Raw genomic sequence first — 17,144 nt, 5'->3', positions numbered from 1 at the left:
GTGTGTGTGTGTGTGTGTGTGTGTGCGTGCGTGTGTGTGTGTGTGTGTGTGTGTGTGTGTGTGTGTGTGTGTGTGTGTGTGTGTGTGTGTGTGTGTGTGATGGAGGTTGGAATGAGTGTTGTCAACTGTCCTGTATTAGCTGGGACATCCCGTATATTGGGCTAAATTGGTTTGTCCCATACGGGACCGCCCATGTCCGCCCATGCTACTACTCTGTAATCACTAGAGGGCACGTTTACAGACAGATCCTAGATCTGATACAACAGCGTGCGTGCGTGCGTGTTGCTTGTGCTGTTGATGCCATGCACACGTTGTACACTACATTTTGCCAATTCCTGCCAAAACAACAAGTTTCAGTAACGCCTGGTGGTGTTCGGTCGGTTTGGCATATGCAAATATGGATAAACCTCCAATAAAGAAAAAACTGCAGCTTTAACAAGCAATGGGAAGCAAAACAGAGGTGGGTTAAGCTCGTCGCGATGACTCGACGAAGGCCTTCTGTACTTTATGCCGTCGGGAATTCTCAATTGGCCGTCGAGGTGAGAATGATCTAACTCAGCAATGCATCCACCAAACTGCACAAGAAGGCCACACTAGCTAAAGGTGCAAGCAATATTGGTGCATTCTTCGTGAAATCTACTGCGGAAAATGACAAAATCACGGCACGTGAAGCCTCGTATGTGTACCATACGGTTAAAGACGGACAGCTACAACAGCATCGACTGTCTTGCTGAGCTCAACGGCACTTTGTTTAATAACTCCAATGTTGTGAAGAAGTTTCACTTGGGAAGAATGAAAGCTGAGATGATTATAATGAATGCTTCATGAGCAAAGACCGTGCGGGATATTATGGATGATCTGTCCCCGACCGGAGAAGGTGAGCCCGCGTATTTCTCACTTGCCACCGATGCCTCAAACAGGGGAGATAGAAAAATGTTTCCAATGTGCGTGAGATATTTCTCTGTGTCTGATGGAGTGCAGTGTAAAGTGACTCGACTTTTATGAAGACAGTGATGAAACAGCAAGTGGCATACATCAAGTTCTGATGAGCTGTCTGGAAAAGTATGAACTGGATATTGGACACGTCCCAGCCTAGGCAGCAGATAATGCCAATGTAAACTTTGGAAAACGTCACTCATATTACCAGTTATTGAGCAGTGTCAACAATCGCACTCTGAATGTTAATAGCCCAACTGACATAGCTCATAACTCCTGCAAGCACCCCTGTAATCAGCTGTCAGTGGATAATGAGACAATTGTTCTACAGCCATTTCTCAATATCTGCTTCCCGAAGAGAGGAACTGTGTTCATTTTTTCCCTTTGTTGACATTGAGTGGCATGAAATTCTGTGTCCTGTTTGCACACAATGGCCCACTCTTTATCCAGCTGTCGGACGTTTCCTGCCAAGCTTCCCAGCTCTTACATCATACTTCAGGTCCCTTGAGACCTGTCCTGTAGCAATGAAGAGGGTTTTTGAGGATGAATATAAAACTGGAGCTACTCAAATGTATATGTGCTTTTCCCACAAGGTGGGGTGTGTTGCTGCCCAACTCGTAAAAAAGCTGGAGGAACCAAAGCTCTGCGTCACAGGTGTTTACGAGGAAGTCCAAAAGTTCAAAATGAAGCTGCTTCAGCGGAAACAGGACAGCTTTTCTGGATACCAGACCAAACAGCTGATGGTCAAACAAGTGCCAGCACAAAGGTCCAAGCAGCAACAGGACTTTGTGAAGTTCTATCACTGTCATTACACACGTTGACAAGTGGTTTGATTTCTCACCAGAAAATGTAACGATGAAACTGAAACCGATCGGCCTCTATGAGGGGCTCACCTTCACTGACCTGAAGCAGGTGGTGGCTGCCCTCAGAATGACAGAGACAGTCAATACGGACCAACTCTATGAAGAGTTTTGTGCTCGCCGGGAGGAGATATGGAAAGCCTGACAGAATCAAAGAGAAGTGGGTGGGAGTTTTCCAAAACATCGGGAAAGGCAACTTGATCAACATGTTCAGGGTTGTCTCATTTGTCCTCAGTGTGCCAGGCTCAAGTGCCCTTGTAGAGAGGACCATTAAATGGTCAGGCTCAAGAAACAGATGCAGCACAGAGCTGATCAAAAATGAACTTCAAATATCTGTGCACTGTGACTTGTCATGTACGGACTTCTCTCCGGCTGTGCAAAAGGACAAAGGACTGCTTGAATCAGTCAAGAGCAGCAAGAAATATCCACGGGAAAAGTAGACAGTGTGTCCTCTTGTCCTCTTTTGTAGAGATTATATGCCTACTATAGGCACATACAGATGGGATTATTTGGTGTTATTTCATGTCTGACTGGTAGTCAGATTACGCTCTGTATTATGCTTTGTTATAATTTGGTTACATTTCATATATAACACTGAAGATATGTATACATGGTTCATATATTGGATTTGTTTACCTATTCAGAGATATTGTTTTTTCCTTACTCTCTCTTTTGGAAAAAGGTCACTGTTTAAAAATAAATTGGATAGTTATATGGACGAGAAAGGAATGGAGGGTTATGGTCCGAGCGCAGGTATATGGGACTAGGGGAGAATACGTGTTCGGCATAGACTAGAAGGGTCGAGATGGCCTGTTTCCGTGCTGTAATTGTTATATGGTTATATGGTTACCATCTGCTAGCCGCCAGCCCCCTCCGTCATTCATCCCGGGCCTGCACCATACCCACACCGATGCGGCACGCCACCTTTTGTACTTTATTTGGGAGTGAGAAAGTTGTCAACACTACTCAGTCCCTCCAAACAGCAGTGGGATGGCATGAGGGCCTTCCATTATGCCCTTGGGCTGAGATCCAACTACCAGTGGTTTCTCTCCACTCATCCACTGTTCTGGGATATTCCCTTTCTCCTATTCCCATTCCTCCCTCATTTTCACTTTCTCTGGCTTGAACTTATCTTCTCTCATTCCCCGTTCTGATGAAAGGACTTCAATCTGAATGTTAACTTCATTTCTCTTTCCACACACTAAGTATTTCTAGCATTTTGTTTCCGTTTCAGAATGCCAACATCTACAAGAGTTTTGATTTTCATGGTTTTTCACAGGTTATTGCTTTAAAAAAATAAAATAAACATAGTAATATTGCTGGAAAGAAGCTTTTTTTTGTGTATGGTCACTGAAATTGTTGTAATTGTTATATGGTTATATGGTTAAATATCGAGGACAAATCGCAAAGCATGACTATAAACTGACCACCAATCCAGCAAATTGAAAGAAATGGTGTGTATTTATTCAAAGTTTATGTTGAATCTTGATATTTCTGTAACCAAACTGTAGTTCATAATATTTTAATAAAAGCTAAATTAAAATGACAATCATTTTGGCCATTGAATCCCCAGTAACACTGATTGCAGTAGGTTCTGCTCTGATTTCTGGGGAAGGTGAATATTCACCATACTCACAAGATCATGAAACACGCTCATTATTTTTCTCATCGTCTGTCTAAACTTCATACCAAAACATTACTTCCTGTTTTTTTTTAATTCACCATAAGACATGAATTAACCGATAACCAAATCTCAATAACACCTCTTGCATAAATTGACATCTATTTCTGTTAAAGACACATAAAACATTTCACATTAACCAATCTTTAAAGATCTTTACTTTAGAAGACTCAATATACTTGTCAAGATTGTTGAATCGGTTTTTTTTGAAGGATCATTTTGAAATGTTCAATAAAATACAATCACAACATGCAAGCTGAACCATCATACAGCCTTCACACAGTACTTGACACTGAAGTTCCAGCAACAGTTTGAACATCTTTCACCAGTCACATTTTTTGTCATTTTCCATGCAAATCTTTACATGTTCTTTGGCCCCACAGTGGTTGTCCAAGGGTGCAGTTAAAGTCACTGTTAGTTGAGCAGAAGTCGGTTAAATAGGTCATAGCCATCCACAATATATAAATTGACCACATTTCCTCTGCAGATCTAAAATCATTTCTTGAGAAAATTCTTTTCACATGGCATTCGCAATATCAATGCACCCACAATGAGGCATAGTTATCTTTATCTTGGTATCTTTCCATTTGGTTGTTTTTCTTGACCAGAAACACCACAGGAGTCAGATGAGTCAAGTTGTCTGTGTTCTTGGGAAACATGAAATGCTGGCATGGTTCATCTCGACATGTGAAAACTTGACCAGATTTTATGACTCCCCTTTCACTTACTTTGATTTGCTCCATCAAACAAAATAGATAAGTGGGAAGCCAAAACTTTAACTGCAAAAACAGAACTGGATTTGTCGTCAGGAACCTGGCCTCTGCTAACACTCATATACCTGTTGTTGTACGACCAAGGAGCATTTGTCTTGAAGAAATGAATCCATTACAAACAAACCCAGTTCTTTACATACAGCTGCACAGTTTTTCATCAGTCACATGTACTTTCTCACATCATGTGCCCAGCTACTGACGTGCACCAAGATCCTTGGTTGTTGTAGGCCCGACTGAAGCCTGACGTCTGAGAGATGAAGATGGTCACAACATGATCAGCTTTCAGTCCTGGTCCCTGAAGTATAGCTTTCCAAGTCTGTACTCTCCTTGTCTTCACTATCAGCAAACGCTGCAGTACACGCATCACTGTAAAAATCTGAAATATGGGAAAGGTCATTCATCATTTCATTGGAAGTGCTTTTTTTTTGTCAATTACATTGCATATCCTGTATAAAGGCAATAGTCCAGCTGTAGGTGGGCCACAGTTGCAGCTACCAAACTAGTGTTGGAAACTGTCCTGTATTAGCCGGGACATCCCGGGCTATATATTGGGCTAAATTGGTTTGTCCCATATGGGGCCGCCCTTGTCCCGTATTTGACTGCTGCTACTCGGGCCAAGGCAACTGTCGGGTCAGAGCACCGCGTCCAGCCCCTCCTCACCCGTCCCGACGTAGTGCAGCCTGTGGAGTGCAGCAGCAGCGCCTCGCCCTTGGCCCCATCGGTCGGCAGCCCGGCCAGCTGTCTGACCTTCAGTCCTTCGCTTACCGCCGACACCACCACCCTTCCATCTCATGGCCGATCATCGGTTCATGAGTTGGACGGGGTGCTGGACTTTGCGTGCAGCAGAACACAAAGCCCAGCCGGCTGGGCTTTGTGTGCAGTCCGGCACCCAGGCCAGCTCATCATTCACCCAGCCACGGCCGAGTCGATCAACAAATTGCCGTTGGGAATTTGTCCTGTATTTTGACCTTTTGTCCCTTATTTAACAAAGAAACAGAAAATAGGTGCAGGAGGAGGCCATTCGGCCCTTCGAGTCAGCAATGCCATTCATTGTGATCATGGCTGATCGTCCCCAATCAATAACCCGTGCCTGCCTTCTCCCTATATCCATTGATTCCACTAGCCCTTAGAGCTCTATCTACTGTAAAAATAATAGCTGCCAAATCTCGTCAAAAGCACATCCCAAATCAGCAGGAGCAATGACGCAAGACCATAAAAATGTAATTCTTTACAGATTTCAAGTCACTCAAGGCGCAGACTTTGATTCCTCCAATATCCAGTTTAAATCCCTGTCTTCTCTACCCTAAAGCATTTGGGAGTATTATCACCAGGACTTCAACAGTGAAAGAAAATGGTGTACAGCATTTTATGTACTGGAATTGGAGATGAGAAATTAACATTGACTTTGTCAGTGACACCTACATCTCTTAAAAAAAGGGTACTTTAAAAATCATCACAAGCATTAAGCTTGGGAGTGGGATTGAACTTCATTACCTTCCATCACAGTGAGGAATGTGGATTCCGCTGTGGTAGATGTTTATGTTAAATTTTATTTTATGTGGCTGTGTGTCGTTGCTGTTTACTTAGTATGGCTGTATGGTCAGTCAAATTTCAATGTACCTTAATTGGTACATGTGACAATTAAATTGAATCTTGAAGGTTAGCAACCCCAGGTGGACCACAGTTGCAGCAACCAAACACAGGAAGGATGTGGCAAGCAGTGAGGATGTGGTGGAGATTTCCCAAAATTATAGCTTTTTGGAAAAGCCCTCTGAACTATACCAGTTTTGTTTTAATCAGAGTAAAAAAAGAGAGATTTAATTGAGACCAGACTAAGTGGGACCTGTTGGGTCCAGGTCACATGGGAGGCCTGGTCCCCCAACGCATCCCATTCCCCAACGCAATATTCCACCACTCACCCATTCCCCCAATGCAACCCGTTCCCCCAATGCAATAATCCACCACTCACCCATAGCTCCTAACAGCAGAAGCGCGGCTGACGGGTTCTCGTTGTGATGCCCCTGATCCCCCCATCTCCCCCCAACTCAGCTCCTTGCCCTACCCCCCACGCACTCACTCCATCCCCCCTCAATGCCCCCCCCCCCCCCCCCCGCATCCACTCTTAGCGGCTCTATTGGCGGCGCAGCCATTCCTGCCCATTGGGTTCCCATTGTGACGTAGAACACGCAGGTATTACTGCGCAGGCGCAGCTGACGGGCACGGCTAGTGGAAAAGGGATTTATTAAAGCTTAAAATGTGAATAACCCTTAAAATAGGGGGGTGGGTATAACGGGGGAGGGGGGCAGGAGTCAGCGATGGGGATCAGAGGGGAAGGGGCTGGAAGTGCCAGTGCGACGGTGACTCACAGCAATGTTCTCCTTCGCCAGGATCAGATTTTCTGCTTTCCATTTGGCAACATCTCCTGCCGATCCCTCCGAAAATTGTGTCCGGTTGGAAACCTCCGCCGGCCATCCTCAGCCCCAGTAAAGACGTGATCGCGTAGGAAGGGGCGGACCACCCCGCAAAGTGACAGGAGAAAAGACCAATCCTCACAGTGCTGACTGGCAGGAGAATAGATCGATCGATCTGCGAATGCGCGTTTTTTAAGATTTTTAAACCTCACTACCCTTTTACATTAGACCACTGATCGGAACGAAACTTTGGTGCAATCGCAGCGCAGGAGAACGGTGAGTAAGCCGGCGAAAAATCGTAGCGTTATCGCGTATCGTTTTGGCCCAAATATAACGACCGTGCAAATCGGAAGATAACAAGATCAGAGCATTAGTTTTGTATAGATGTATAAATTATGATTTAATTAGGAATGGCCTATTTTCCATTTGCAGAGTGGTCAGTAACCAGAGATCACAGATTTAGTTGCTGTAAGTAATATACCCTGCAGTAAATTAAGCAAACAGCATGGGTCAAAACGCATTGCCTGATAGGATGGTGCGGGCAGGGACCACTACCATATTTAAAAGCATGGGGATGAGATGCCTCAGAACCAACAGGACAATGGAGTAGGAGCTGTGAAGTGGGATTAACCTTGTGTTCATTATGATTATGATGATCATGCTGGGTCACAGTGTACAATTCTTCTGCACTGTCAAATGTCAATGACTCCATGGCACTGAAATGACTTTGTAAAACTAGATGTGGCACACATTCCTTTCAGTCCCGGGATTTATTCCCCTTTTGTCCTCCTATAATGGGGGATATTTTCATGAACACAAATTACAGCTAAGCCCAATCATACTCGCTCGCCTTACGTCAGCAGCATGAGTCACTTTAGAGCCGTCAATGATTTGCCTCCATTGCATTACCAGCTACAGCATCTCACCAGGAGTGCTGATGGTGACTAACTAATAGTGACTAAGCTGGTTTGCTTAACTGATAGGATGGTGCCTTTCTTTACTCAGTATAACACTGGAAGCGAAGTTACTACGGCCTTTTAGGAGCTTGTGTAATTTGGTGTAAACTGGAGGAAATTGGTTCTGTTTCTATCCCATAGAATTTCCAAGGTCACAAACAATGTTAGTGGGTTTGCTGATTTTCATCTGGGAGACTATCTTGAAGCAGACACTCAACTTGCCCTTTGAATTGGTTATGCAATATATTAATTAGGCAGCCACCAATTAAATAGAAGATAGGCACTAATAGGTGGAGTATCTCAGCGGGACAGGCAGCATCTCTGGTGAGAAGGAATGGGCGATGTTTCGGGAATCTTTAGAGTCCGAAGAAGGGTCTCGACCTGAAACATCACCCATTGCTTCTCTCCAGAGATGCTGTCTATCCCCGAGTTACTCCAGCTTTTTGTGTCTATCTTCGGTTTAAACCGGCATCTGCAGTTCCTTTCTACCAAGTCTTCCTGGACCATACTGCTCCCTGGTAACCACCATATAGGGATGGGAAACATAAGTACACCAGCATTCCTTCAGCGTAGAACATAGAACAGTACAGCACATGAACAGGACCTTTGGCACACAATGTCTGCATGATTCTAAGATAAACTATTCTCCTCTTGCCTGCACATGATCCATATCCCTCCATTCCTTGCACACCCATATGCCTACCTAAAAGCAATTTAATGGCCTCTATCATATCTGCCTCCACCACCACCTTTGTCAGCATGTTCCAAGTACCCACCATTCTCTGTGTTAAAAAACTCTCCCCACATATCACCTTTAAACGTTGCTCCTCTCACATTAAAGCTATGCTCTCTTTTCTTTGACATTTTCACCCTGGGAGAAGGTTCTGACCACCCTAACACATCCACATACTGCAGCAAAGATGAGATAGCAAGAAAAGCAAAGGCTGCATGCAATAACCCTGGAGCTCAGCAACAAGGACAAGTTTGGTGTGGTAAGTGACTAAAATAGATTTGAAGCACGCAATTCACATGCAGCTATAAATTCACTCTTTGTACTTTTCTGCTGAATATTATCCAGCTTTTATTGGGAGTAACTGGTGTAGTTTTTTTGTTCCACTGTTCTTGACATAAACTCTTCTTCTGAAATGATTTAAACTTTGCATTTAATAAATGCTATGTCATAGGGTTTAACCTACCTTCAGCTCAATGATTGTAGATTTGTGGTATACCTCAGTAATGTGTCAGATTATAATACACAGGCTGTATTATATGTCTGATGTCACTGTCCGGGGAGGATCTGGCAACTGATAGCAGAACTCTGAAAGTACTGTATTTCCAGATGTAGCCCGGGGTGGTAGATTGCAACCTTCACGTGGTCCCCCCTGTTTCGACTAATGCAATCAACTCGACGTGCACAAACGGAAGATCAAATGGAACAAGTTGTCCAACAACTTTAGGCTGTGCAGGCCACACGAAAGAAGAAGAAGATGTAGCCCATCTATGGACTAACCAGTGCAATCACAATACTCAATCAGTAAACAAAGCTTGGAGTCTGTCCTGTGGTTTATGCTCCAACTTCAGAGCATTTACAAATGAAGTTTCCAGCCTAGAATTTTTATCTATCATATATCCATATACTTTTAAAACTTTGTGTGTGTGTGTGTGTGTGTGTGTGTGTGTGTGTGTGTGTGTGTGTGTGTGTGTGTGTGTGTGTGTGTGTGTGTGTGTGTGTGTGTGTGTGTGTGTGTGTGTGTGTGTGTGTGTGTGTGTGTGTGTGTGTGTGTGAGAGATTTGGCCTTTGATTCCTTGGTCCGCTAAAACCACTGGCAAAAACTCCGAGATTTTTTCCATTTCGTTAGCGATTTCACTTTTACATTCACAAATTTTTAATAAAACCCTCCCCCCCCCCTCCCACTCATTTTTTCACCTCCTGCTGGCCCCCACTCACTCATTTTTTTGCCTACTGCTGGCCAGCCACCATAACGGCTCTCCTCCAAAATCGCCGACATTTTTCACATTTCGCTTAGCGATTTTCGCTGCTGCCGCCCGGCTCTCCTCCACTCCCCCCCCCCCCCCCCCCCCCCCCCCAGCTCTGTCACGCTGGTGGAAGGCACAGATCGGCTGCTTTTTGCCATCCCCACGGGCTTGCACTCTCCGAAAATGTCGGCCCGCAGGGGCATTGAAGGCGTACGCAGCGTCTTGACGTCGTACACAGCATCTTGACATCGTACGCGGCGTCTTGACATTGTACGCAGCGTCTTGACAGCGTACGCCTAGCGCGTGGCATTACGCAATGACGTCAGGCAACCGCACATCGCGGGAACAGACCCAACGGGTCTGCACTTGGTCTAGTAACTATTGAAACTTTGTCTTGTATGTGGATGTGTGTGTTTGTGTGTGTATAATCACATCTTCTTGAAAAAATGACGTGCTAATGGTAACATTTTTACATATTCCGCCATAGATTTTTTCCGTAACTCCAAAATCTGCCTTATCTGAAAAATTCATGCTTTATTTCTCCAGTTATTAATGAAAAATCTGAAAAGACTTTGAAAAAAGCCTCTGGCTTCTTGCTCGCACTGCGAGTGACATCACCCCCCCAGACCACTCCCTCCCCCCCCGTACTCAGGCCCAGCTGCCTGGAGCCTGCAGCCTGGAGCCGGGAGCTGGGTGCCGCGACCTGCCAGCCACCAGCCGGGAGCCGGGAGTGGGGAGCGAGGGAGTATTGCATTCGGGAACCAGCCCTCCCCTGTGACAACGCCGTCCCTCAAACTCTACCCCCCTCCCACTCCCTCTCTGCCCCCCACACCTCCCGTGGGGGCCACAGGTAGGGGACGGGTGCGTTGGGGGAGCAGACCCAACGGGTCCCCTCTTGGTCTAGTTTTTAATATAGAAGCGTTAAAATAATCCAAAAACACAAAGACAAAGTCAGCATATTGTAACGTGGTTGGTCACAATAATGCTAAACTATATAAAAATAATTATTTTCACACTACATTTGGTTATGAATTAAATTAAATTGTCAACTCCCTAAAAATGTACTGCAGTGTGAAAACATGATCTCACTAATAAGGTATACAAGAATTCTGCTTCTGACCTGAATTGTTATCAGCCTCATCCGGGTTTAGTTCGGAGCCAACTGGTTGGAGAAGGGTGGAAGGAATCCATCCTGCTTGATAGGTTACCAGGCTTCTTACTTGACTGAAACACACAAAACACAGAGATATGTAGGAAAGAACTGCAGGTGCTGGTTTACATCGAAGGTAGACACAAAATGCAGGAGTAACTCAGCGGGACAGGCAGCATCTCTGGAGAGAAGGAGTGGGTGATGTTTCGGGTCGAGACCCTTCTTCAGACATCAAACACGGAGATAGTTGCTACAATATACTTGGAAATATGCAGACCCAGATATTGTATGCAAGGTTTGAGACAAAGTATATAGTTTTAAGCAAAAATATACTTCTGGAGAAACTCAAATGGGTCAGCCGACATCTGTGGAAGGAATGGGCAGATGGTGTTTTGGGTCAGACCCTTCTTCAGACTGATCGAAGGTGCGTTTATAGCCAATGTGTTTATAGCCAATTATCTAAATGGTGGCCGACTAGGAAAAGGGGAGATGCAGTGAGACCTGGGTGTCATGGTACACCAGTCATTGTAGGTAGGCATGCAGGTGCAGCAGGCAGTAAAGAAAGCGAATGGTATGTTGGCTTTCATAGCAAGAGGATTTGAGTATAGGAGCAGGGAGTTTCTACTGCAGTTGTACAGGGTCTTGGTGAGACCACACCTGGAGTATTGCGTACAGTTTTGGTCTCCAAATCTGAGGAAGGACATTATTGCCATAGAGGGAATGCAGAGACGGTTCACCAGACTGATTCCTGGGATGTCAGGACTGTCTTATGAAGAAAGACTGGATAGACTTGGTTTATACTCTCTAGAATTTAGGAGATTGAGAGGGGATCTTATAGAAACTTACAAAATTCTTAAGGGGTTGGACAGGCTAGATGCAGGAAGATTGTTCCCGATGTTAGGGAAGTCCAGGGGTCAAGGGGTCAAGACAAGGGGTCACAGCTTAAGGATAAGGGGGAAATCCTTTAAAACCGAGATGAGAAGAACTTTTCTCACACAGAGAGTGGTGAATCTCTGGAACTCTCTGCCACAGAGGGTAGTTGAGGCCAGTTCATTGGCTATATTTAAGAGGGAGTTAGATGTGGCCCTTGTGGCTAAAGGGATCAGGGGGTATGGAGAGAAGGCAGGTACGGGATACTGAGTTGGATGATCAGCCATGATCATATTGAATGGCGGTGCAGGCTCGAAGGGCCGAATGGCCTACTCCTGCACCTATTTTCTATGTTTATGTTTCTAGACGCGATCCAGTCACTGGTGTACTGCAGGATGTTGACAGTGAGAGGGGATTAGTGATGGTAAAACCAAACGTGATTAGGCACGGTAGAGTCGAGGGTTCTAAAACTAGAGGGCATAAGTTTGAGCATGTGAGATTTAACAAGGACCTCAGGGGCAACCTTTTCACCCAGAGGGTGTTTGGAATGAGCTGCCAGAGGAAGCTATAGAAGCAAATGCAATTACTACTTTCAATAGACATTTGAACAGATTTATGGACAAATAGGGCTGAGAGGGATATGGGCCAAATATGGGCCATTCTGGCCTGGTCCTTGTTGCCCATATTTGGCCCAACTTGGTCAGTATGGACAAGGTGGGCTAAGGGACCTGTTTCCATGCTGTCAAACTCTCTGACCATGGGTTTGTGGAGGAGCTACAATCATTGGAGTCACCTGCAGCACATGGGATTTGCAGTTCCAGTGTTACGCACATGACATAACTGGTGAATCATTTCATTTGGCATAACTACAATGTTCTGGATGTGTCAGTTGGTGAGGATGGGTCAGTGACAATCTTCTACCTGCTGCTCTTCAACGTGATGCTGAGAAGCCTCTCTGACCTCTTCTCACCTCTCCACCCCTTCCATTAAGATCTCCTTCTCGTTGTCCCGGACTGCTTGGGTAGAGAGTGTACAATTGCCACATCCACTCCATCCCCACCCTTCATGCTATTGGTCGCCGTCTGTTTGCTATTTGCAAAATACATCAAGGCACAATGCCTGGAGCAGTGTCGTGGCTTAGTATGGGAGGGATTTTAAGGACTAGGCTTGTATTCACTGGAGTTTAGAAGGATGAGGGGGAATCTTATAGAAACATGTAACATTATAAAAGGACTGGACAGGCTAGATGCAGGAAAAATGTTCCCAATGTGGGGCGAGTCCAGAACCAGGGGCCACAGTCTTAGAATAAAGGGGAGGTCATTTAAGACTGAGGTGAGAAAAAACTTTCACCCAGAGAGTTGTGAATTTATGGAATTCCCTGCCACAGAGGGCAATGGAGGCCAATTCAATGGATGGATTTAAGAGAGAGTTAGATAGAGCTCTAGGGGCTAGTGGAGTCAAGGGATATGGGGGGAAGGCAGGCACGGGTTATTGATAGAGGACAATCAACCATGATCATAATGAATGGCGGTGCTAGCTCGAAGGGCCGAATGGCTTCTTCCTGCACCTATTTTCTATGTTTCTATGTTTCTATGACCAGAGCCTGATATGATTTAATGCAGGAAAGTGCCAGCTGCTACCAAATTTGATTTCTAATTGTGCTAACTTGTGCTGCTGTAAGTATATTGTAGCATTAGCCAGTACGATCTACTTCTACACTATGCCTGCATAAATCTACACAAGGCAACTATGGAGTGCTAGATGATTGCAATTTCTGAGGAATATAAGTCTGTAAGAAAGAGAAGCAGGAAAAATACATTCAGCCCCCTGTGTCTGTTCAGCCATTCATTAAATCTTTTACCCGTGTGCCATGTTTCTGCACGAATTACATATTCCTCGTTTCGCCTTAACATATACAGTCTCTGCCTTGACCATATTCAGCAACTGAGCCTCCATGTGGAAGAAGGAACTACAAATGCTGGTTTGCATTGAAGATAGACGTAACCTGCTGAAGTAACTCAGCGGGACAGGCAGCATCTCTGGATACAAGGAATGAGTGACGTTTCGGGTCGAGACCCTTCTGAAGGTCTGAAGAAGGGCCTTGACCCAAAACGTCACCCAGTCCTTCTATCCCGAGATGCTGCCTGTCCCGTTGAGTCACATGTTTCTCTCGGGTAGGGAATTCCAATGATCCATCACCCTCTGTGGGTAGATATTAATTTTAAATTCTGTCCTGACTGACTGAACCCTTATGCCCCTGTCCCACTTAGGAAACCTGAACGGAAACCTCTGGAGACTTTGCGCCCCACCCAAGATTTCCATGCGGTTCCCGGAGGTTCCCGGAGGTTTTTGTCAGTCTCCCTACCTGCTTCCACTACCTGCAACCTCCGGTAACCACCTGCAACCTCCGGGAACCGCACGGAAACCTTGGGTGGGGCGTAAAGTCTCCCGAGGTTTCCGTTCAGGTTTCCTAAGTGGGACAGGGGCATTACTCTCAGACTATGATCCCTGGTTCCAAATAGCTCCGCTGGGGGAAATATTAGCAGTACATCCAGCCTGTAAAACCCTGAAAATGATTTTGTAGGGTTCAATGAGACCAAACCTTCAAACTCAAGAGACTGGAGGGCCAGTATGCATAACCCATCCGCAAGCACCTCAACATCTGCAGGCACTGGAATGTTCTGCTGCCAGCTATATTTTCCACCCCTTACTTATGATTGAACTCACCACTGTCCCTCTTCTCCCTCTTCGAGCATCTCAACCACTTCGCCATTCTGTACTGCCAGCTCCTCAATGGAATTAGATTCACAAATGCCCTCTACACGGAACAGACTTGGAGTCTGAAACAAACAAACGTGCGAAGCGTAAACAGCCAAGTCGAATCTGGACTGTTGGATTCAAAAGTTAACGTGGTTGGTGCGAGTTAATACACAATGAAGATAGATTGTGATTTAATTTTTTTTTTTTTTTTTTTTTTTTATTTTTATTAGAAGTAAGTACAATCATATGGCACTAAAGTGCCTAATATATATTTTCATAATACATTTTATGTACAACTTTTTTTTTTGTTACATTGAAAAAAGATTAGAATAAGAAAAAGAAGTTAGATAGGAAAGGATAGAAAGATGTGAATATATATAGTGTGTGAAGAAAGAAAATGAGTAAATGCAGAAAGTTGAGAAAGAGAAAATAGAAAAAAGAAAATAAAATAAAAAAAGGAGATCATTATTTATAATCTTGACCAACCCTCGTCCAGTCCTGAAATTGTGTTGCACCATATGATTCCAAAAAAATGATGAATGGAGACCAACTCGTTATGAATTGGTCTGATTTATCCATTAGGAGGAATCGCATTTCCCTTCACAATAAACAAACTATTCAGGGTAACGACAGTAATAAACAGTTGGCTTTATGTTGCAATCAGGTTTCGTGGACGACGGAAAAACAACACTGTGCTGTGCCTTAAAATATGCAAACAGAACAAGTAATTTCATGGAATGCAGTTTATCACGTATGGTCTATAATTCTATGTGGCTCTGAATCAAAAGACTTTGGAACAATTAGCTCACAAATCACCTATTAGGACATTTCAGTTGTAGAAATATGTAGCATACCTTCACATTTGCCTCAGAACATTTGGAAGCTTATACTACGCCGACTGGTAGTTTTAGATTCAGTGCTTTCAGAAACCTTCACAATAAACACCATTCTCACTTCCATTGTTTCTCTCCCCGAAACATCGTAACTAATCAGTAGCACAGATATTTTAAAGGAGCATAATGAATACAGCACAGTGTAGCACAAGAACATGAAGGTCTTGACCTGAAACGTAACCCATTCTTTCTCTCCACAGATGCTGCCTGTCCTGCTGAGTTAATCCAGCTTTTTGCGTCTATCTTCGGTTTAACCCAGCATCTGCAGTTCCTTCCTACACCACATGTCCTTTGACCCGTCCTTTGAGCATTTGACGGCACTGGGCCTTCCCTCACAGTGGGAAACTTTGATACCGCTGTGGGGGTGTTTATGTTGTAGACTATTGCGTTCTAAAAATAATGTTCTTATTTTTTTTTATTCATATGGCTGTATGGTGAAAAAGCATTTAGTTGTCTCTGTACTTGTACTCTGCACAATGAAAATAAATTGAATCAAATCAATGTTGAAACTTTCACCTTAAAGCTATGTGCTCTATTCTTTGACATTTTTCATCGTGAGAATAAGGTTTTGATGGTCTACCATTTCTATGCCTCTCCTAAATTTATAGACTTCCATCAGGTCTTCCCCTCAGCATCCTATGCTCCAGAGAAAACAATTTAATTTTATCCAACCTCAGCTTGTACCTAATGCCCTCTGATCCAAGCAGCATTCTGGTGAAACTGTTGAGCATTCTATCCAAATCCTCCACATCTATCATGTAATGGAATGACCAAAAATCCATACAATACTCCAAATGTGGCCTGGCCAAAGTCTTAAAAAACAGAACATGACATCCTGACCAATGAAGGCAAGTGACCATATGCGTTCTTTACGACTCTATCTACTTGTTTTGCCATTTTACGGACCTATGGATTTGGATTCCAAGATCCCTCTGCACATCAATGCTTTTAAAGATCTTGTCATTAACTGCATATTTTCCCCTGACATTCAACCTCCCAAAGGGTAACACCTCACACTTGCTAGGATCAAACTCCATGTGCCATATCTCCGCCAATTCCTGTTGTTTATCTATATCCCACTGTGTTCTTTGACAGCTTTCCTCACTGTCTGCAACGTCACCAATTTTGGTGTCGTCTACAAACTTACTAAAAACCCACCTACATTTATGTTCAGGCTCAAGGAACAGCAAATGCTGGAACACAAAGATGAGGCTTTCCACTCCTGGATATCCGAGATGTCCTATTGCATCGGTAAATGTGGTTTTCCCCCCTGCTGTTGTGGGTGGGTCCCTCACCCGTGTCTTCTCTGTGTGCTGCAATTCTGCTCTTGCTCCCCATCCCCTCAGATGTAAGAAGGATAGAGTCCCTTTGGTTCTCCCCGGTCCTCACTTCTCACCCCACCAACTTCCCCAGTCAACACATCATTCTCCGACATTTCTGCCACCTTCAATATGATCCCACTAGTCTACTTTTCTACTTTCCATAGAAACAACTCCCTTTGCAACTCCTTGATTCACTCATCTCCTGCCAGGTTCTTTCCCCTGCAAGTGCAGAAGATGTAACACCCGTTACAGGGCAATGGTATTAATATTGAATACACCATTTGTTGGGAGGCGGTGGTGCAGTGATACAAGTTGGTGGAAATACTGACAGTATTGTGTCAGCTTTGATCACCCTGTTATAGGTATGTTATTAAGCTGGAGAGGGTACAGAAGAGATTTACAAGGATGTTGCCAGGACTCAAGGGCCTGAGAGGTTGAGCAGACTAGAACTTTATTCCTTGGAGGATGAAGGGTGATCTTAGAGGTGTACAAGATCCTGAGAGCAATAGATGGGATAAATGCAGTGTTTTACCCAGAGTAGGGGAAGTTAAGAAC

The 17,144-nt window shown here is 44.4% G+C and overlaps 1 protein-coding gene across 3 annotated transcripts in view; it reads right to left on the bottom strand.

Annotated features, from left to right (window-relative positions):
* Positions 1–2,503: 2,503 nt before the first annotated feature.
* mcf2l2 (MCF.2 cell line derived transforming sequence-like 2) overlaps positions 2,504–17,144 on the bottom strand; it is a 369,326-nt gene continuing 354,685 nt past the window's right edge. For 2 of the 3 annotated variants that reach the window (XM_055645377.1, XM_055645378.1), the window contains 3 exons: positions 14,342–14,454; positions 10,715–10,818; positions 2,505–4,626 (listed from right to left, as the gene is read on the bottom strand). In XM_055645377.1, the coding sequence (XP_055501352.1) occupies positions 4,526–4,626; positions 10,715–10,818; positions 14,342–14,454 (318 nt within the window). In that variant the 3' untranslated portion in view covers positions 2,505–4,525. Of the gene's footprint in view, positions 4,627–10,714; positions 10,819–14,341; positions 14,455–17,144 lie in introns of all 3 variants that reach the window. The other variant, XM_055645379.1, reaches the window with a different exon arrangement.

Source organism: Leucoraja erinacea, chromosome 14 (assembly GCF_028641065.1).
Source record: "Leucoraja erinacea ecotype New England chromosome 14, Leri_hhj_1, whole genome shotgun sequence".
In the NCBI taxonomy this organism is placed as follows: Eukaryota; Metazoa; Chordata; class Chondrichthyes; order Rajiformes; family Rajidae; genus Leucoraja; species Leucoraja erinaceus.
The sequence above is the reverse complement of the archived record's forward strand: the minus strand, read 5'-3'. Positions and strand labels throughout refer to the sequence as shown.